The 22,645-nt window shown below is 33.0% G+C and overlaps 1 protein-coding gene across 2 annotated transcripts in view; it reads right to left on the bottom strand.

Annotated features, from left to right (window-relative positions):
* The window catches only part of LOC132700285 (fasciclin-1), a 613,802-nt gene that overhangs the window by 530,554 nt on the left and 60,603 nt on the right, over nt 1-22,645 (bottom strand). The window contains exon 1 of one of the 2 annotated variants that reach the window (XM_060667464.1): nt 62-154. The exons of the other annotated variant lie outside the window; for it this stretch is intronic. Coding sequence (XP_060523447.1) covers nt 62-139 — 78 coding nt within the window. The 5' untranslated portion in view covers nt 140-154. Of the gene's footprint in view, nt 1-61; nt 155-22,645 lie in introns of those variants that run through there. 2 annotated transcript variants of the gene reach the window in all.

Here is a 22,645-nt window from a genome sequence, read left to right as displayed (position 1 = left end):
AAGAATACATCACGTTAACGTTTAATTAATTATTTACTTCAATAACAACCTTAAACTTTACCTGATATTTCTTCCCAGGCTTCTTGACGCATACGCTGATCCCTATAGTCACGGGATGAGTGATTATACATAACTTCATGTTGTCTGACTCTTTCAATTAAAATTTCGTCCATTTTCAGTTTAAATTCCACTATCTGCACTAAAAACACTGCCGCCAAACTCTGAAGCCGTGCTCACGCGTGTCGAATATGTAAATTTGCAGAAACAAAATTGTACTGTCACGTATCATTTGCCGTGAGCTGCATGAGGTGACTGAAGTGTACTTTTCAACCTATTTATAAACACGCATAAATTGAATAGCAGATATTTCCTTGCGTGATAACATGTGAGCTCACGTGACGTGATAATAGTCTGTTTGCGCCTTTAGTGAAGTTGTACAAAATTTTCTTCTTAATCGATTGCATAAAAGGTTTTCCAGGAATGACTTTTTTCTTAGACCCTTGCAAACGCCATTTTTTATTCTTAAAAAATGCTTCCTGACCCTCCGGGGGACCAAACGTAATTTGTTTGGCAAATTTAAGGTCGAGAGTTTCAAATTTCAGAAGCTTATCGTGTTTCATACAAATGTTCAAAAAACGATCGAAAATAAAATAAAGATGGACGCCGAAGTTCAGTCGGGGCAACCACACATCTGTGCATCCCGTGGACTGCTAAAAAGGATCAAAATTTGAAGCGTCTCGCTCAAACTATCGTCAAAATATCCTGGAACAAAATGGTTAGAAAAATTCGATTTCATCATTCAATGTTCAAAATGCTGATAGCCGAACTTCTTTAGAAGACGGCACAGGAGAAGAAGAAGAATAGAAACAGACCCACTCTCGCGGTCCTGGTCTGTAGTTTTTGTCATATACGTGACTTGCATAGAAATAGATGATTTCTGTTTTAAATATCAATGGTTCGTAATTTTATAGACGGGTGCCAATTTTATTGTTGGAATGCCTTTTGTTATTAAAGCTAAAATTAGTGGCGAAAATATCGGAAATATGAAAAGGCTTATAAAATTTTTATGAGTGATAAAATGGATATCCATGATGGATGAAAGGGGCAATTATATTTTCTATAAAGTTCGCATCCGCGAGTATTGACGTTTTATAAAAATGCTTTATTTATGACGCAGGAATTTCCACTCAGACCTAGGTTTTATGTGGAACTCGAGGAATATTTTAAATTGAATGGTATAACGTTATCTAGATGAAAAAAATAAACGACAGCACGGTAAAGTTATCTGCTGTCGGGCGAGGATGGCGTTTATTGTTCATAGAGTGGTAGTTAAAAATGATTGGTTAAGTTTACACTTCGAACATTCGATAATCTATTGTCGCCACCTTCGTTAATTTTGACCAACCTGGCGTGCATTATTCAAGTTGTATCGGATTGACGCTACGCGACAACGCCCAGACACAAATGTACATTTTTTATAAGCAACACTGATGAACACGCCACTTGACGAGTCTTACTTATATTTTAATTAGGTTTATATAGGGTGTTCCAAAAAACATGTGCCGCCACTGACTAAGACTCTTTTTTATGTCAACATGTCAAAAAGTTTTCAGGGAAACAATTTTCAATTAAAATTTATGCATATGGGCTTTCATTGCCATATTTTCCAAGAAAAACCTGCGCGTCACTGACTTTTTTGTATTTGATGGTAAAATTGAAAAAGCTGTTGCAGCGAAACAAAGTCGATCCGCTTTTTGAGCGAGTATATGGGTTGGCCGGCACAAAAACTCGCAATCAGCGTTGGGAAACTTTATTGGATTTGGAAGGAAAGGGGTTCTCTCAATATGAAAAATATCTCACATTACACAAGATCTAGAAAAATAAGAATTATTGGGTAAGATTCTGGACCACAAGTATTACCGTGTCCGGCGTTACCGGCTGTAGCTCGATAATTTAATCGTTTAATCGTGGGGGCGCCCTCTATCAAATTATTCAACTCGCAGCAGCAAATAGAAATATAGAAGCCGCTACGCGTCATAATTTATTTCGCCACACTGTTTAATGCCTAATAAAAGCTGAGTCCTGAACGTTTTAGTTTAATATTATAAATGTATTTATGTATGTATGTATTTATATACTGCACGGAATATCTTTATTTTTTAAACATTTTTATGATTCCTTAATTTAAACGAAGTGTTATTAAATGTTTCAAAATAAAATTACAGTAGGTGATGTAACTGCCTAATACCCCTAATCGCATAAGTTTACCCTGTCATATATTGTAAGAGTGTCTAATGAATGTTTGCAGAAGTTTCTATTTAATTTCTATAGAATACAAAGTTTTACCTAGGTAATACAGAAATTTTAAAGCAAATATTATTTTCAGTTTGACATTAAAAACAAACAAATCTTGCATACATATCTTGGAATTATATTTTGACATGCCTTTCTTTATATATATATATATATATATATATATATATATATATATATATATATATATATATATATATATATATATATATATATATATATATATATATATATATATATATATATATATATATATATATATATATATATATATATATATATATATATATATATATATATATATATATATATATATATATTGGAGATGTTTTTTAAAAGTACTAAATGATATTAACATTTTAAATCGTCATCTAGGGAATTAGTTTTATAAAAATGTATTAGATTTTTGGCCTATTCGTTTTTTACACTTAATTGTTATAACATCCGCTCTTTCTCTGTTTTTTATATTTCACAGTTCGGTTTTGGTTTTTAAAAATGTCCATAACTGTTCTTTCAAAAAATAACTGACTTACCGAATAACGTTCTATTCCGTAAACAATATTTCAGCAGAGTAATTTCAAGTTTGTTAAAAGACGATTATTAGGAAATAATCTTGCATAATTGCCAATTTTTTAAGATCGTATATATAGTACCACTCCCCATTCCAAAATACATTGAATACTTTATTGAAACACAATATAAAAAAAACGCTGAAAAAAATAAGAGGATTGAAAAAAATTCTTATGAGTGGTATTTATAACAAAAACTAACACACTTATTATACTTAATTACTTATAATTTAATTAAATTACAAGATAATTTAATAGCTCGAAAACAGTGATCGAATCGACAGCTACTGAACCCTTTATTCTGAAATACATGATCCAGTTTATCTATGATATTTAAAGTTTACTAGCTCATCGAATATTCTAGTGGCTATCTCAAATCTATCTAATCTAAATCTATTTACATTTTGTTCCTGTTTTAGTATAGTCGGTAACATAGACAGTCGTGGAGCAGAGTATTTATATGTCCTTTGTCCTTGCGTTTTTGAACTTATACGCTTCTCTATTTCTAGTGTTAGATGAATGGTCTATTTCGCCCTTTTGAATATCCTTCAAAATATGAAACCAGTATAATTGGTGCATTTTAAGAATTTCACTTTCCCGAAAAATCAAGCCGATGGCATAAGTTTTTCTCTTACGATAGAATATTTTTATGAACCTTTTCTAATGCATTGAGGTTTCTTAATTGATTTTTTGAGACTGCGCCCCACACCATATGAAGAAGTACAAGTGACATATAATTTTTTTGTTCTTAGCAGTATTCAAAAAGTCTCTAGGGTAAGTAAATTCTGCTAATGGAACTTTAATGGTAGTTTATTATATTGATACCATGCCAGGACAAACCACCACAGTATCATCAGCGAAGCTCAGAACTTTACCAGCAGTCTTTAAGTTTAGCATATCGTTTACGTACATTATAAATAAAATGAGTCCAAGGACTCTTAGGTCTAGAAAGAAGCATATGCGGGGACTACTGCCATCAAGTGATGTGGAAATTTGAGCTGGGGGATATTTAATGGCGGCATGTGCCTGAACCGAACTGCAGTTTTGAAATTAAGTCAAATTTATCCAAGAAACTGACAACCACGTTAGAGAAATAGTTATTTGAAAAAAATTGATGCTTATGAACATCATTTTTAGTTGTTGCAGGGTGCATTTCCCACATTTTCTATTGATAATAATTACTTTTTGTTGTCTTTAAATCCGATTTGCCTTGAAAATTTTGAAGAGTTCGTTTTTGTTTTTTACTGACTTATAAGCTATACCATGATTTTTAGAATTACTGTTTACCTTTAGTCTTGTTGGGTTTTTCAGCTACAGCAATCGTTAATAGGTTTTTAGAAATGGCTCATTTGTTGTACTTCTATTTATAAAACTTCTGGATCCCTCCTGCGTAGGTTGTTATCGAATCGAACTTGCTGACGTTTCGCCAATCATCTTGTTGGCTTCTTCAAAACTGAAACTGATCACTTAACCTCAGAATAAGTTAACAGGATGATTGGCAAAACGACAACAAGTTCGATTCAACAACAAATGACGTAGAAAGAATCCAGAAATTTTGTAAATAGTATAACAGTAGCCTGTGAAAAATTGTTGTACTTCGTTTTCTTGATATTTTATGTCCCAATATTTTTATCATATTCGTATGTAAAAGGATATCGTTTTTTTAAAAAAGCGATAAAAGCATCTCTTCGTGTCCCTTCCTCTCTAGATATATAATGATACATATCCATTTTGAGTTAAAGTTTGTATTCGGTCATTGTGTTAATATCTTCTCTTGATATGTCTATGTTTATGACACCTGTAGATATGGATCAAGGTTTTCTAACAATGCGTGGTAAACGCGTGTCACATTACAGAAAAATATCGAATATATTTATAAAACAAACACTGTCTTCTTTGGACTGATTTTAGGCTACGACTTCGTTTACACACCTGACCAGAATATTTCATATAATCAGGTTTACGCCTAAAATCACTAAACTCAACCCGAAAATAAACACGACTTCGCTAAGAGGTTACCCTTGGGGTCTGCCTTATATATTTGAACAGAGGAAAATGGCGAAGGTGGAATAAATCTAAATGCCCTTGAACTGCAAATGTTGAATTTAGGATTTAAATTGTGGAAAGTAATTTCTCAAAATCTATTCCCTTCTATTTAAATTTATTCACAAAAAATATACACGAAAATTTTAAAAACTGAATATTTAAATTTAACTTCTGAGATACATTTATATGAGTGACTGGTATTGCAATTGATTGATATTGTATCGGAAGAAAAAGTGATCCATAATATCATAAATTTGTGTAAACTCCTGGAATGATCAAACGTCAAGCGCATAAGAACTATTTTGGCTTCAAGAATGGAGTTTTTATTACATCGTCGTAATAGATGCGTGATGGAGATCTACCAAGCCCATTGAGTGTATGGTCTGTTCAAAGACATAAGAAAGTGACCAATTGCTTTTGAATTGTGGTTATTAACAGACAACGCAACAAGATTATTACCTAAAGTTTCGGAATTTAAATTCATATAAAATTGTGGTAATTAATAGAAAATAATGTTATACCTACCTGTATTTAATATTCTTTGGTTTGGTATACTACTTAGTTTAAGTTGACAAAAGGCAAGTTTTAATGGAATCTTTTAGAATTCGGAAATGGCCACTGGAATATCTAGAAAAAAATAGGATTCACAGAGAACAACAAAGACCAATTATTTACTTGAATGAAACCTGGTTCGACACTTATGATACCCCGGAAAAGGGCTGGGTTGACTCAACTGATAAGTGTAAAACAAACGCGCCATCAAAAAGAGGTAAAAGAATAACTATTTTGCATGCTGGCTCTAAAGATCGTTGGATTCCAAATGGACTTTCTCTGTTTGCAAAAAATATTAAAGATTCTTCTTTGGATTGCCATGAAGGCACCACCGCTGATTTATTTGAAAGTTGGTTTAAAAACAAATTAGTTCCAAACATTCCTCCTAATAGCGTCCTTGGAATGGACAATGCAAGTTATCAAAGTATACAGTTGACTAAAACCCCTTCCTCATGTGATACAAAAGCAACAATCCAAAACTACATGTATAATAACGACATTTATTTTTACGAAGATTATACCAAAAAGCAATTAATTGAGGTTCGACAAAGCTTGAACCTACAAAAGGAATATGTCTGTGATAATTATGCAAAAAATCTACGGCATACGGTTTTAAAGCTTCCACCTTACCACTGTAAATTTAATTCCATTAAACATTGAACATATAATAGGCAATGTTAGCGATAGTGATACTGATATGTTATATGAATAATTTTAAGCAATTTAAGTAGGTAATAAAAATAATTTGTAATTTTATTTTAGATTTAAACATAAATACATAAATAAATCAATAAATATTTTTTAGTATCTTTCCTAACAAAACCACGAATAATTAAATTCTAAGCAAAGTACGGACCTGTTCGGCCATATTTCATTCTTACAGCTTGCCCGGGTCTTTCCTTAATTCGTATCAGTTAGTCACTTTACCAGTAAAGCAACTACTTGAAAAGTTAGCGTTCTATGCAACTAGAGCTAGATGCTCAATTTAATTATATTAAACCTCTCGGGCAGAACGCAATTGGGGTCAGAACTCCAAGGTATTACCAATAGAGACTAATATGTCTCAAGATTCCATATTGACCTTTTGGTTATTTAGTAGTTTAGAATAAATTCGAACCTGTGAAATTATTTGGTGATGCCAGTTTCGCAGGCTGTGAAGAAGCCAGCAGAATGTTGACGAAACGTCAGCAGGAAAGTCGATTTCGGATGCACAGCTTGGAAGAAAATATATTCAACATATTTTTTGTCATCTGTTTAAGTTCAATGTTTTAATTTATACATATTTTTCAGGTTTTTAAAAAATTGTTTGTATTTATATTTCTTTGGCTTCAAATATACAATGCGATCAATCAAGATTGAGTTAAGTGTTACTTATGAAATGCAAGCCATGTTCATGTCTTGATAGTACATTATGTAACAAGTTTATTGGTATTCATTTTGCCACTAGTGAGGTCAAAGTGAACCGACGAGCACAGTGTGATTTAGTTTTGCTAGAAATTATATGCATTGGAATATTTATATTATATATACTATATATTACGTTTAACACTAGATACAGGAGCTCTATCATGGTTTAAGTAAAGGGGAGAATTTATTTATTATGCAGCATCAAATTCGATGCAATTCGTTAGGACTCGTATATTTTGGGAAGATATTGTGGATCCCAGCATCATTTAACTTCCTGGAACCACAATATGAGAACCTACACTACCCATCTGAACAGATAAATCTTCTTTGTTCTTTATTGAAGGCTGGTTACGAACTGTCAATAGAGATCGTTCGGTATATTTTTAAAACTGATTTATCATGGCATCCATGAATACAACACATGTTTATTTATTATCGCTAGTCACAAATGATTTAGAAACCATGCTAATTTTACATGTCTAACATATATTTGTTTGTAATAAGTCTTAGTCTTCTTATATTAGAGTGATTGCTTAGGCAATTAGTTATCTTAATTAATAATTTCAGAAAATACTTCTTCATTTAGATCAATTCAATCTTTAAAGTAAAAAAATCGATTAGTGTTTTTAGAAATTTTAAAAAGCATAAGTACATTCTGCAGACATAACAGTTAGCTTGTCGAGATGACTACAGAAGCACATTTTGCAGCATTATGATGAAAGTTCAATTTAAAAATCTCTTATTTCTGTAAAACTCTTCTGGCATTCTAAAAGTGAGAACACCTACTATTTCCAAAATAATTTAAAAAAAAATTGAAATTATTTATTAGAGAAACGGTCATAAAAATAGAACCACCTGTCTTGAATAATTCTTACTAATACAATTGATAGCATTATTTCTTATTATTTTTTTATAAAAAGGTAGGCAAATAGATAAAATAAATAAATAGATAAAATAAATTAAAAAAAGAGGAGGTGCTTATTCGCCCTAAATTATTTTCAACTAGGTTCATGTCTCCCTATACCCTTATTCTATCGTTATTAAAAAAAAATTGGACCTTTCAAGAAATCTTAACTTAATTAAACAGATAGTCGAACTTTCTCAGACAGTTTCTAGAGGGGCTCAGGAATTCCATTTTAGATGGAACATAGAAGGCGTTTAAAAAATTACATTTTCTACTAGAGTTCTCGAAACACGCGTTATTGATAACATGTTCCAGTTGAAATAAGAAAGTTGATAAAGTAGAAGAAATCAAAAAAAAATGTTTATGGCAAACAAAGAACCAAATGTGTGTATTAAATCTTTATTTTTTTTTTTTTGAATTTTTTGAATATACTGTTATTTAAAATCCGCAAAATTCTATTATTCATAGTATTATTCATACACGTACGTATGAATTGCTAAATTTTTTAATTTTAACTTTTGGTAACGTTTTCAAAAAAATTAAGTTTAATAAAAATTTTAATTAATTACTTATACTACTTACTATATTATTATTTTTATAAAACAAAATATTTTATGCTGGATATCAGAAATGCATTTCTGATAGTTGAGAAATAAGCTTTTAAATTTATTATCCCTGTACGAACGTAGGTACATCCAAAGAGGTTTAGTATATAGTGGGGATTAGGTAGAAATTACGTCGAAACACTACGTGGAGGATTACCAGTTTAATGTGGCTTCTTATTCGTTAGTTTGGCGAATTAATATTAATTAGAAACAACGAAATTCGATAAAAAAGACCAACTCATAGAATTTAATCCATGGCGGTTTGCGTTATTTTATTTTTCCGATTCTATCGCATTAATTCCTATAATAACATCAAAGACTCTCTAAGGGTGTGATTAAAAATAACCCATTTATGGTGATATATTATGCAATGATATAATTATTAAGAGTGAGGAGACCATTAAATTTAGTGATAAAAGTTTACGGCACTGACTTAATTAATATCAATACTTCCTTGAAACAGAGCAAGTCAAACTACTAATTTTTCAAGATAAAAAATAAAAACTAGTTTATTGCATGCTCATTTATTCTTAAAAATAGTTTTCAACATTCCAATAACCATTACCAATAAAATAACTTAATATTTTCATTCAAAAAAATTAAAAAAAAAAAGGGTTAAAAATGACCACCTGCAACAAAGACTTAGGATGTTATTCGAATTTGTCGATCATATTGTATCTATCTGTCTAATATTCCGTAATACGAATCGCAATACGAACACCACAATAATCATCGTGCACATTATGTTTAACTTTTCGTTCTGACTGCTTTATCCAGGGCATTTCAATGTTGTTTCAAATTCTCTTTGCCTATAAAAAAGATACGTTTATTTATTTTGCAAAATTTACAATGTTGCCATACTTCCCGCATCATTTTTTAATAATTTTTTCAAATGCAAATCCACATACACATATTATTATTACTATTATTACATGTTACAATGTAATTATTATTATTACATTTTAAAATTAAAATTGCCTCCAGAATAGGCCCTTGTAGAACTGAAGAACATTTAAAACATGCAGCGTCAATTCTCTAATAGAAACGAATTCTGCAATAATTATAACGTTTTTTTCATCTAGTATTAATTATTATTTTTATTGCTTCTTTTTTTTCGAGCACGTTTGCCATGGAAGAGAGAATAGATATAATAGAATGTTATTTATTAAATAATAAAAGTAAAGCTACAGCCCTTAGAAACTACATGAATAAATTTCCATTGAGGCAGACTCCAGCGAAATAAACATTTTACAAAATCTACCGTATCTAAATAATAATCTTAAATAATTGTTAATTTGTTTTTTGGTTAGTATCATTTATGTTAATAAATTTGTTTTTCATAGTAATACTTATACTTCATCAAAATTCTTAATTAAACGTGTTGTCTTTATAGGTTGCATAATTTTCCACAAGGATTTCCTGAAAACGAGGTTTGTAAATTATTTGTAAAATAGGCTTCGTACTGAATATGATGACCAATAATTCAGAAACGGTGATTTTAGACTCTCACTTTATATATATCGTTGAATACATCTTTCGCCCTCATATTATATATCGTAGAAATGGCCTATCAGTGGTCTATCTGTGTCGTTCTTTTCGGGGAATCCCTAAATTTGTGTAGAGGAATCCATGTTTTAGCCTACGTACCGGTGCTATGCGGAAACGCAGTGTTTTAAATATTGAGCAAAAAATGGAAATTTTAAGACAGTTTCAAAATAACATAAGTGTTTCTGTGTTGCCTAAAAAGTATAACATTGGAAAACAAACAGTTCGTAACATTGTAAAGAGAAAAGCCAAATTACGGAGCTTTGTAGCTAAAGCAGATAGTGCTAAAGCTATTTCTGATCGAAAATCACTAAAAGGGTGCTATGCAGAAGGGATCGGAAGGGGTTCCGCTATCAGGACCTATGTGTGCTACACAAGCAATTAAAAATTAAAGACAACTTCTCGGCATCTTCTGGTTGGCTTCTCAAGGGGAGAAATTAAGTGCTGATGACGTTGCTTTTGACGGAGCACGACCTAAAACCTGAGCAAGTGTATAATGGGGACGACACTGGACTTTATTGCAAAGCAATCCCAAAAAGAACACTTGGTGCAGGCTCAGAAATTAGTGCACCAGGTTAGCTTTACATACATACAAGTGTTTTATTTAATGTTTTTTAAGGTTTCAAAGCAAGCAAAGGCCGTTTAACAGTTTTGTGCTGTACCAATGCCTTAGGAACACATAAGCTTAGGTTAGCTGTTATTGGGAAATCCACAAATTCGAGGGTTTTTAAAAATAAAAAAACACTGCCCGTTAATTATTACAATCAAAAGGCAGCGTGGATGGATAGAGTAACTTTTAAACAGTGGTTTTTTAAAAAAAATTATACCCCAAGTTCGAGCTTATCAAAAAGAAAATAATGTTCCGCCAAAGGCTGTACTGTTACTGGACAATGCACCATCGCATCCTAATGTAGAGCAACTTAAGTCAGAAGAAGAAACATATTCGTAGCATATTTTCCGTCGAATGTAACATATATTGCCCAGCCAATGGACCAAGGGATTGCAAAGACAATGAAAAGGCTTTATAGAAAAGATCTTATGCTTCAACTTTTGGAAATACGTGACATTGTGGAATTTTGGAAACGCAAAGTAAATTTGAATTTATAAAATAATGGCTTTAATAAGGGGTGTTTTTTTTTCGATGTATAGAAGTTTAAGTTGCAATAAAACAACGATGGATTATTCGATTGACATGAATTTTATTTATCCGAAAGATAATCTTGTGGCATTACATTTTAAATATGATTTCTGGCAATGACCGCCACGGCTGGCGCGAATGTAGTCCAATCTGGACGTTGAATTTTCGATGACTTTTTCCAACATTTGTGGCTGTATATCGGCAATAACACAGCGAATGTTGTCCTCCAAATGGTCAAGCGTTTGTGGCTTATCCGCATAGACCAATGGCTTTACATAGCTCCACAGAAAGTAGTCTAGCGGTGTTAAATCACAAGATCTTGGAGGCCAATTCACAGGTCCAAAACGTGAAATTAGGCGGTCACCAAACGTGTCTTTCAATAAATCGATTGTGGCACGAGCTGTGTGGCATGTTGCGCCGTCTTGTTGAAACCACATCTCCTGAACATCATGGTTATTCAATTCAGGAATGAAAAAGTTAGTAATAATAGTTCTATACCGATCAGCATTGACTGTAACGTTCTGGCCATCATCGTTTTTGGAGAAGTACGGACCAATGATTCCACCAGCCCATAAAGCGCACCAAACAGTCAGTTTTTCTGGATACAACGGTGTTTCGACATACACTTGAGGAGCTTCGCTCCAAATGCAGCAGTTTTGTTTGTTGATGTAGCCATTCAACCAGAACAGAAGTGATGATCGTTTGGCTTCAATTCTTGAACAAGTTGGATTTTGTAAGCACGTAAACCAAGATCCTTCCGCAAAATCTTCCATAAAGTGGATGGACACAGATCCAATTCCTGTGCTCGATGGCGGATGGACTTATTCGGGTCTTCCTCAATGCTACGCTCTACATCAGCAATAGCTTCTTCTGTACGCACCGTACGGCGTCTCTGGGGATGCGAGTTATCAATAAGAGTAAACGTGGTGCGAAAACATTTCATGGTTAATCGAATTAACTGCTCTGATGGATGATTTTGTCGAGATAAAATGGACGTAGTGCACGATACGTATTCCGCACAGAATTATTATTTTCGAAATAAAATTGCACTATTTGCAAGCGTTGTTCAGGCGTGAGTCCATTCATGATGAATTGCCAAACCAAACTGAGAATAAATCACTTGACAGCTGTTAAATCGGTCGCCATCTTAAACAGTAATGCCAACTTTGTTTTATTGCAGCTTAAAGTTCTATACATCGAAAAAAAACACCCATTAGAAGATACACAGGATGAAGACGTTATTGGAGATAAATAATTAGTTAAATGAAGGTGAAGGCGATCAAAAGCATATCATCTGTAGCCTTGCAAATAAATGGTTTGGAAGAAACAGACAATAAAGAAATATAGGACTGGATAGGAAGCAGGGTATCAGATCATAAATGACGATAACATAATTAACAAGACTTCTGAAGAAAGTTCTGAAAAAAGTAGTGATCATGATGAGAATAATTATTGCGAAATCAAGACAAGTCATCAAGAAGAACAGAAAAGAACAGCCTAGAATTGATGACATTCATCTACTTCAGCTTAGAAAAATTATAAATTGTAGAAGTTACGAAGCCATCAAAAATCAGTGATTTTTTTAAGTGATTTTTTAAAGTGATTTTTGCAAACATAATCTATTGCATACATTTTGTGCACACTATATTTTATTTTTTGTTACATGTATGTTGTATCTTGTATTACGTTTGTTCTCTTTGTTTGACACATGTATTTATCTAAATAAATTAAAAAAGAAATAATAAAAAAAGGTATTTGGATTATACGTGTTTTCGATTATCCGCCGAAGGCTCGGCCCGACTAGCCCGGATAATCGAGGTTCTACTATAATTACAATTTACTTTCCGCTACGTATGGAATATATAGGAACCGCCCGATAACCCAGATCGCACTTTAGATTCAATTCCCAGTCGGTCAACGTGCAATTCACTCCGGCACAGTTTCCAATAACCGTGTGTCATTTGTCAACTAACCAAAATTGCGACGGCGGCGGCAGAACTAAAATCCGTCAGTTGAAAGGACTAATTATCGCAAAGTGCAGTGTCAAGATAGAGGACTGTTTCACCAGACAACGCACTGCACTTATTTGCTCCATCGGAGCCGAAATTACTCTGCCTTGTTAAATTCCAATTGAACAATTCGCTCGTACGTACGAACACAGGAAATTACAAACGGGAGGACAGCAGATAGGCACCGTAGAAATTATGAGAATCCCTGGTCGTTTTGTTAGAATCTCTTTCACTGCTAACAGCCAAACATTTTTTTTTTAAGTTGCTTTTCGAACAAAATACGGTCGGTATATACTGCCCAACGCATGGTTTCGACGCACGGAAGAACCATCTAAAATTTTAGTGCATGCAGATAATAGAAATTTTATAATTTCTCTATAGTTTGGTTCTAATGCGAGAGAGTAACGAAAATTTAAATTAGCAATGGACAGCGTGGACAATTTAAAAGTTATATCTAAAATTTCGGATAAAATTTAATTACGAAATCTTGGAGGGGGTCGGTGTCAGGGGTGTTGCCCTAATTTTTTTTAAAAGTTACCTTTCTGAAAGAACACAGAAAGCTGAAGTAGGAAATGTGGTTAGTGAAGAACCAAATGTAGAGTTTTGCGTTCCCCAAGGGACAGTTTTGGGTCCGGCATTGTTTATACTTTATATAATTAATTTATTTAACATAAAATCTCATGGAGAACCAATATGCTTTGCGGACGACTCTGCCATAATTTACAGAGATAAATCCCGGCAAGCACATAAAAACAAAGCCGAACATGACCTACAGCATATATTTAAATGGTTTACGAATTACTCTCAGACTTCCAAGAACTGAATATCAAAATAAATGCGAATCATTCTGTGCCCATAAAATATAAAACCACAATCAAATATTTAGGGATTATACTTGATCCGCATTTAAAGTGGGATGAACACGTAAAATATACAAATAACGACTTAAGATCTTTAATCGAAAAATTTAAACAATTGAAAACATATTTTGAGAACCTTATATTTCGCACTTGTCCAACCACATTTAACTTATGGAATATTAGTTTGGGGGGGAGTGCTGGATGCTCATCTTAGAACGCTAGAAATCATTCAAAAGTGGATATTAAATATAATTTATGGCAAGAATAAAGTATATCAGAATAATAAGTTATTCCGAGAGTGAAATTTTAGATATTCGTCTACTTTTTGTGCAAAGTATGCCAATGCGACAATATAAGAAAAAGACACGTTACAAACCACAAAGCATAATCATAACACCAGGCACAAAGTAGTAACAGCTTACCTTCCTCAAACCAACACCTCACTAGGACAAACATTGTTTTTGTACTTAAGCCCAAATATCCACAGTGAGCTCCTGATTGAAATCAAAAATATAAATTCTTTAACTCTGTTTAAATCTCGACTAAACAAATGGCTGCTAAGTCAAGAGAGATCGAGAATTCATTCACTGCTAATGAAAAAATATGGCTAGCTTAAAAAGTACGACGAAAAAAAATAAATTCTCGAATGTGTCAAACTATCCCCAACAATGATAAAAACACTTGACCAAGGAAACGTATCCAGAACTAAACTGTACCTGATCATGACAAACCAATGGCTAATAAATGTTATTACAACATAATTTTATCACTCCTTCGCTAGCTGATTAAACTACATCTTCTGTTTCATTTTCATTTTAGTCTTCATTCAATTTGTTTGTTATAATTTAGGAAGATATTCGTTATCTTTTATTAACACATTTTACTTTCCATAATTATATAAGACCTATAAGTTTAATTCTCACAGACAAGAAGTATTTCTTTGATGTTATTTTAGTCTGTTTATGAAATAATCTTAATTATTTTACTTCCACTCCTACTAAATAATCTTTTGTTTTATTTTGTCTTGGCATTTTTTTTTGGATATGTATTTACGGGAATTAGTATGATCGGCATTATATTGTAGTCGTGATATTGTGGCCGATATTGATTGATAAGTAAACTTATTATCATTTCCAAAAGCTGCAAAAGTGAAGTTTCTGCCATAGGATATAACGTGACATACAATCAAACGTCCTACCTAAATCAGACAACAAAGCATAAATTCTAATTTAATAAATGAATCAAGAATATTGGATCCAAGGTCTACAATTTCTAAGAGAGCATTTACATTCTTCCTTTCAATTCCATATGTGAGGAAGAAATGAATTTGGTCAATTACTTTCTTTGCAATGTCAGAAAAATAGACGTTAAATTCATCGAGTCATTCTTCTTCGTTTTACCAGATTGCCACATGACCTTTGGGGACTTATTCGTAGTATTTATCATATTATTGTTTTTCTGAATTTCTGCTTTTCCAATTACTAATTAATTGTTTTGTCTGTTCATTTCGCTCAAAAACTGAAGATTTGTGACCCTGATCGAACGCACGATTTCAGGAAAATATTTTTTATAATTTTGTTTTAGAACATTAATAAATTCAAGGAGTTTCGCATTCACATTCAAATTACTTTTTATAAAACTTTTAGATTCCTCCTGAGTCGGTTTTTGTTGAGTCGAACTTCCTAACGTTTCGCCAATCATCCTGAGCTTGACTGAAACTGGCTCGCATTTTACACTGTATGGTCTGTTCATAGATATAAGAAAGTGACCAATTGCTTTTGAATGCGATTATCCAAGGGTGGTCATTAACATACAATGCAACAAGATTATTACCTAAAGTTTCGGAATTTAAATTCAGGTAAAATTGTGGTCCGTAATAGAAAATAATTTTATACCTACCTGTGTTTAATATTCTTTGGTTTGGTATACTACTTAGTTTAAGTTTATTAGTAATCATTTTTATTTCGTGTGTAATACAGCGTGTGTTGAATCGTGTGCGAATTATGCAAAATGTGTGCGAGTCTAACATTCTATTGAGACTAAGGAAGTTATAAACAATGTTTATTTGACTCTCATTGAACGTGGTGCCAGCAAGGAAGCATCTTTAGAAGAAACGGCCACATTGACGAAAATTTCAACATCAACTGTATGGAAAATTGTGAATAATCCCATTTCAGCGAGAAAAAAAAGAAGCGATGCTGACATTTTCTCGAGTGTAGATGCAGTTGATCAAGATATAATACGGCGTAAAATTTACCAGTTATACAAGGAACAAAGTGTGCTACATTAGATATCTTAATTAGGAGGCTTGGAAAAGATGAAACCGGTGTTAAATGTGACAGAACTACCTTATGGAAGTGTATTCAACACATGCGTTTTAGGTTTAAAAAATTGACAAAAGGGTTTTAATGGAATCTTTTAGAATTCGGAAATGGCGACTGGAATATCTAGAAAAAAATAGGATTTACAGAAAACAACAAAGACCAATTATTTACTTGAATGAGACCTGGTTCGACACTTATGATACCTCGGAAAAGCGTTGGGTTGACTCAACTGATAAGTGTAAAACAGAGGCGTCATCAAAAAGAGGTAAAGGAATAACTATTTTCCATGCTGGCTCTAAAGATTGTTGGATTCTAAATGGACTTTCTCTGTCTGCGAAAAATATTAAAGATTCTTCTCTGGATTACCATGAAGACACCACCGCTGATTTATTTGAAAGTTGGTTTAAAAACAAACTAGTTCCAAACATTCCTCCTAATAGCGTCATTGTAATGGACAATGCAAGTTATCACACTAGACAGTTGAGTAAAACTCCTTCCTCATGTGACACAAAAGCAACAATCCAAAGCTACATGTATAATAACGACATTTATTTTCACGAAGATTATACCAAAAAGCAATTAATTGAGGTTCTACAAAGCTTGAACCTATAATTATGCAAAAAATCTACGGCATATGGTTTTAAAGCTTCCACCTTACCACTGTATATTTAATCCTATTGAAAATGTTTGCCACCAACTGAAATCTGCCATTCGTCGTAACAATGTTTTTCCCCGTGTTAACTTCAATTTCCTCAAACTTATAGAAACCGAAGTTTTTAACATCCCTCCACAAAGTTGAAGAAAAAGCAGAAAAATCGCATATCCATATTGCAAATAATATAGAACAAATAATAATTATAACAGGCGCAGATAGCGATAGTGATAGTGATATAATACGTGAATAATTTTAAGTAATTTAAGTTGGTAATAAAAATAATTCGTAATTTTATTTTAGATTTAAACATAAATACATAGATAAATAAATAAATATTGTTTAGTATCTTTCCTAACAAAACCCCAAATAATTAAATTCTAAGCAAAGTACGGACCTGCTCGTCCATATTTCATTCTTGCAGCTTGCCTGGGTTTTCCCTTAATTCGTATCAGTTAGTCACTTTCTTATATCTATGAACAGACTTTACCTGCTCATATATTGTTTGAGGGGACGGGAGTTAAATGAGGGTCATAAACGCCGTCTCGAATCACCTGAATCGAGGTTTAGATTGTTAGGTTGCTTATAGATTTCTATTAAGAGACTGCATACGCGACACGTATTGCCCAAAATGGAGGCCATATAGAACATCTTAAATAATTGTTCATTTGTTTTAGTTAGCAGCATTTCTGTTAGTAAATATGGTTTATAATTCGTTTGTTATAATACTGTTCGATTATATGTAACACATACTTTTAATTTGTTTTTCATAGTAATACTAATACTTCATCAAAATTAATTAAATGTATCATCTCAATAGATCGCATAAATTTCTACAAGGGATTCTCGAAAACTTGCTTTTTAAATGATTTGTAAAATAGGCTCGGATTTTTCGTTGGTAGAAGAAATGATTATATGCAAGAATTTTAGTTTTATCGAATACAATTTTATGTTCAAGATTAATAGCTTGCTTGTACATTTTTATAGACTCTCGGAATATTAGTTGGTAGAAACACATTCAAATTATCCTAATTTAAAAAATCGTTTGTGTATATATTTATCCGGAATACTAGTTAATGGAAGTTGGACTTCTTGGCCCAAATGATATGATATCTCCAGTCCAGTTGTTGCAGTTCCAAAAATTATCTGTACAGAAATTTACAAAATGAAAAGTATACATAGGAAATTACTAAATATGAACCTAATCTTGTATTTGATGTTATGGTTTGTTTAAAACCGAAGCTAGATATATATATATATATATATATATATATATATATATATATATATATATATATATATATATATATATATATATATATTCATCACGCTTAAGTAATGGCACCACTAGCTTAAAAAAAATAAAGCGTTATCTTTTGACCGTTTTCATCTTCCCACACGAAGAACCCTCATCAAGAGTGAGTATTTTGGGATAATTCAGTATCTGCTAACATTCTGTATCGGGAGTGACACATTTATTTTAGTATTTTCTTCTAACCTCAATGCCATCTTTGTTGATAAAACAACCCAATGCCCTCGCGAACCCTGAAACGCTGATATTGCGTTAGACGTGGCAACGTCCCCCTTGATCACATTTTATAGACGTGACTGACCGCCCCGACGGCGCCTGTTTTTCAGACATGCGTTGCGCGAAGCAGTTAGTTGACTACGACCACCCTTAATAATAGGCACGTGAATTTCGTCCTATCTCTAAAAACCCCCTTTTCCCACTTAATACCAATCTACAAGTTGGTGTGGCGATCGGTCCGCTTCTCAAAAGGTTTTTTCTAAGGAAGTTAGTTTTCGTTTAACGCGAGTCTCGTAATTGTGAGTAATCGCGAGTAAAACTTCGTAGTGTTTTGATTTTGAGTATAGTTCGTGTTGTGCTAAACGGCTATCATTTAAAATAAACTAGCCCCGCAAGAATACAGTCCACACCCCCAACAAATCAACCCGTTAGATGGTGGTGAAGCAAGGATACGTTTCTCCCCCAATCTTCTTCCTTTCTTCTAGCAATTGCGTTTGGGTGGTGGCTTTTCGCCCGCGGGTAGTTCTAATGCACCTATTCTGTCAGCGCCATCTGCGGATACTGCTAAAACTTCTGCAGGAATGTTATGGATCTGGTTTATATATTGGTTCTTTAGTGGGCTATTATCAGGACCAGGGGACGGCATAGCGTTTTACCTCCTCAATAATTTTTCCGAGAGGAAACCTGCCTTTTCTTTCCAAAGACCACAATTTTCTTCAAATAACTTATTTTTATGCTCCATTTGTTGGCACTGATTTCAAATACATAATTTCCATGTAATTGGCCACTTTCACGCCATTTTTGGCACTAGACAATGTCGATTTGTAAACGCAACTCTATATTCTTTTAGCCGCCGCTTGTTATAAACAGGAAATATGGAAGTTTTTAGTGCACTTTATACATTATTCTGGAAATTCAACAACATTTCTACAATGACAACACACTATTTACTGATTTTCTTCATTTTTTTCATACTCCGAATTTATACGGGCAGGTTCAATAGTCACCATCTTATTACTTTATTTATGTTGACCTGTGGAATTGTCTCGTCAATGGGTATAATAATAATAATAAATAATAAATAGCTTAATTGCTCTAGCCATTAGTAACAAATTTAAAATATTAACTCTCGAATTAAATTTAATGACAAAGGGCTAAGAAGGCTCGACATCTGTCACAGCCCAAAATTGAGCATAAAATTAACAGGCAGATTCACAATGACACAACGCTTGAAATGGCCATGGGAGGGAATTAATAACAAGATAATTTAATTGTGTATTCACCCTGCGTAAAATGTCCATCACATCTCGTCGAACTTCAAAGTTAAGCAAACATCGGTAAATATTATAATTTGCACAAATAATAGCGTTGTCGAATGATAGTTTTTTTCAAATATCTCGCGCCCTGTATGACTGACGAAACCTGAAACTCTCTCACGATACAGTTTACGATACTGTTCCAATAAAATTATCCCATCTTTAACGGTTTATCATTTATTGCCAATAATTTACCCACAAAAACGGAAATTTTTAGGATATTTTAGATTTTTTGCCCATAAACGACATGAACTGTATATCATACAATCATTGTTCGAAGTAGAGGTTATAGCCCTGAATTTTCGGCGCGTCCTGGTTCAAGAATTTTTTGAAAATAGTAAATGGTTTTCGAGAAAACATTTTTTTCCTGAAACCATGCCGTGCGTCGTAATAATCAATGATAACGATTTCAATATGAATTTTTTCAAATATCCCGAGAAGACGAAAACCGCAAATTCAAAAATTGTAGCTCTTGATGCGGCCTATGACACCGTTTGAACCAATTTTTTACGATTTTTGATTTGCGGCTAATGATTCACAGAATTTATAGAAGAACAATCTTCTTACGATTTTTGATTTGCGGCTAATGATTCACAGAATTTATAGAAGAACAATCTTCTAGGTCTTTTAGATTGTTGCCTATAATTTGAAAACCCTGTATATACTCGAAAAAATGCCCGAAATAAATGTTATTGCACTGGATCTTCGGCGCCGGTAAAAGAAATGTTGCCGATCGGGTGAACGGTTATGAAGGAAAACATATTTTTCTGGAAGCTAAAATTACCAAAAAAAAATTTCCAAAATTATAAAAAAATACTTGGTAAAATTTGATTGCGCCCAATATCTACCGTATAAATGTGGACACGGACTTTTATTTCTCTGCTAAATTTGAAGTTGATAATAGGTGAAAACTTTAAATGCAAAAGTTTTTGCTGTCTATGCGGGCCGTATCGTATTATAAAAGAAAGTGAGATCTGAATCATAGTCTTTTAGTTATAACCAATTTTAAATAATAGGGGGACCCATTTTTCAGTTTTTTGAATTTTGCGGTGAACCCTGTATATTTGTCAAAAATTGTCAAGAATAAATGTTGATAGAGTTTTATCTTCTGCTTCTTCTGGTTCACGAATTTTTATGGTGTCGTAAACAGTTTTTGAAAAATCATGATTCAAATCAAAATTTGTTTTTTAGAATACTTCCCGACCCCCAGCCCCCACTATTTTCAATAGTTTCCGTCACGGGGCCAAGCTGCATATATGTATATTTGGCACATATATGCAGCTTGGAACTCGATTGCTTCAAATTTCCGCCACTTATCGTGTTTCATAGCATGGTCCAAAAAACAGTCGAAAATCATGGATATTTCTTATAAGCTTATGTGCCTAGTGGAGGGTTAAAGAGGAAGCAAATTTCAATTTTGTAGCTCCAACGGTTTGAAAGTTATTCAGGAAAAACCACAAGATGAGAACGAAGAACGAACGGACAGAAAAAAAATGTTTTTTTTCTACCGTGATCATTTCTGTACCAACGGCGATCCCATAAGACCTACCATTACCGAGATATACATTTTTATACAGATAATTTCGAAAAATTCGATTTCATCGATTTTCAAAAGTAACAAGGAAGGGTTTAAGTAAAGGTTTAATTAGGAAGAAACGATAATGCGATCTTGCTAGCATGTATTATTACTAATTCAAAAGGCAATTCTTTAACTTATTTTTCAGGGCTAATGCTCTTTTCAATCCTGTGGCACAGTAAGAAGACGCCGTCTGATTTTTTAGCACAGACAGCGCGGTGTCGCACACTGTGCATATTCAACCAGCCTGACGTACCTAGAAATGGTGAAAGATGAGTTCTACGTCCAATTCCATATACAAGTCTAAGACAGCAGTTTTACACCTTTTGAATACTTCCCTGTATTATCTAGACAAGGCATGAATACGTTGTTACATTGGTTAAACTGATTAACGTGATCTCTAAATTTTAGTAGAGAAAATAGAGCAACTTTTGAAACTGCTACAGAGCTCTTTATTAAAATGTTTACGTTGTTTTTAATATTACCAATTTAAGTGTCATTTTCAAATATTGAGTATATGTTGAGCGACATGCTTGTCAAACACATTCAGTACATAATCATGAAAAGTGAGATTTTCTCATCAATACTACTTGCATAAAGAAGGTTGTGCCAAGGTATACTCAAGATTTTGTTCAGATTTGTGCATATGTAATTTACTTATTTATTTACTTAATCAAATTCACAACGATATTGATAGCCAAAAAAAGGTATATATGTTTCGTCAACAGGCTTACAAATAAATACAATACAGAAACAATAGAAAAAAGACGAAATATATTATATGAAAATTTCTTCCCTTTCAGTTGTTGTGAAAAGTCCTCCAAGGCGTATATTTCTTTACTTGCTAATTGGTAATAAGTCTAATAGAGTCTGACAAGTGACTATAAAATTTAATTACATTACATGGGTAGTTGCCATGGTTCTTAGGTAATATAATTTTCAACTTTAGCAGATGTCAAATGTTCTGTACTTTTTTTATAACATAAGTGGCAAAACATATAATGAAATCAAAATATCTTTGTCCCCGTGCGAAGGTCTCTACAGGAAAAGGTACTCTTTCTAAATGTTATTGTTCTTTGTTTTTCTGCAATCCGGTGTGCACACTGTTAACATGTGCCTAATAAAAGGATAGTACAACCTCTCTATTTTCCTCGGTTTCCACAACATAAAAGACTAAGTAATTTTGTTAGTTGTCAGCTTTTCACCCCAAAAGCGATATCATCTCCAAACAATGAATAAAAATTAGAGAAATAGAGAGAATGCTTGAGTTACTCTCTGACGTTAACATTTAAACTACATAA

Source organism: Cylas formicarius, unplaced genomic scaffold (genome assembly GCF_029955315.1).
Source record: "Cylas formicarius isolate icCylForm1 unplaced genomic scaffold, icCylForm1.1 PGA_scaffold_4__25_contigs__length_36172078, whole genome shotgun sequence".
In the NCBI taxonomy this organism is placed as follows: domain Eukaryota; kingdom Metazoa; phylum Arthropoda; class Insecta; order Coleoptera; family Brentidae; genus Cylas; species Cylas formicarius.
Note: the sequence above shows the minus strand (reverse complement) of the source record. Positions and strands in the feature narration are given on the sequence as shown.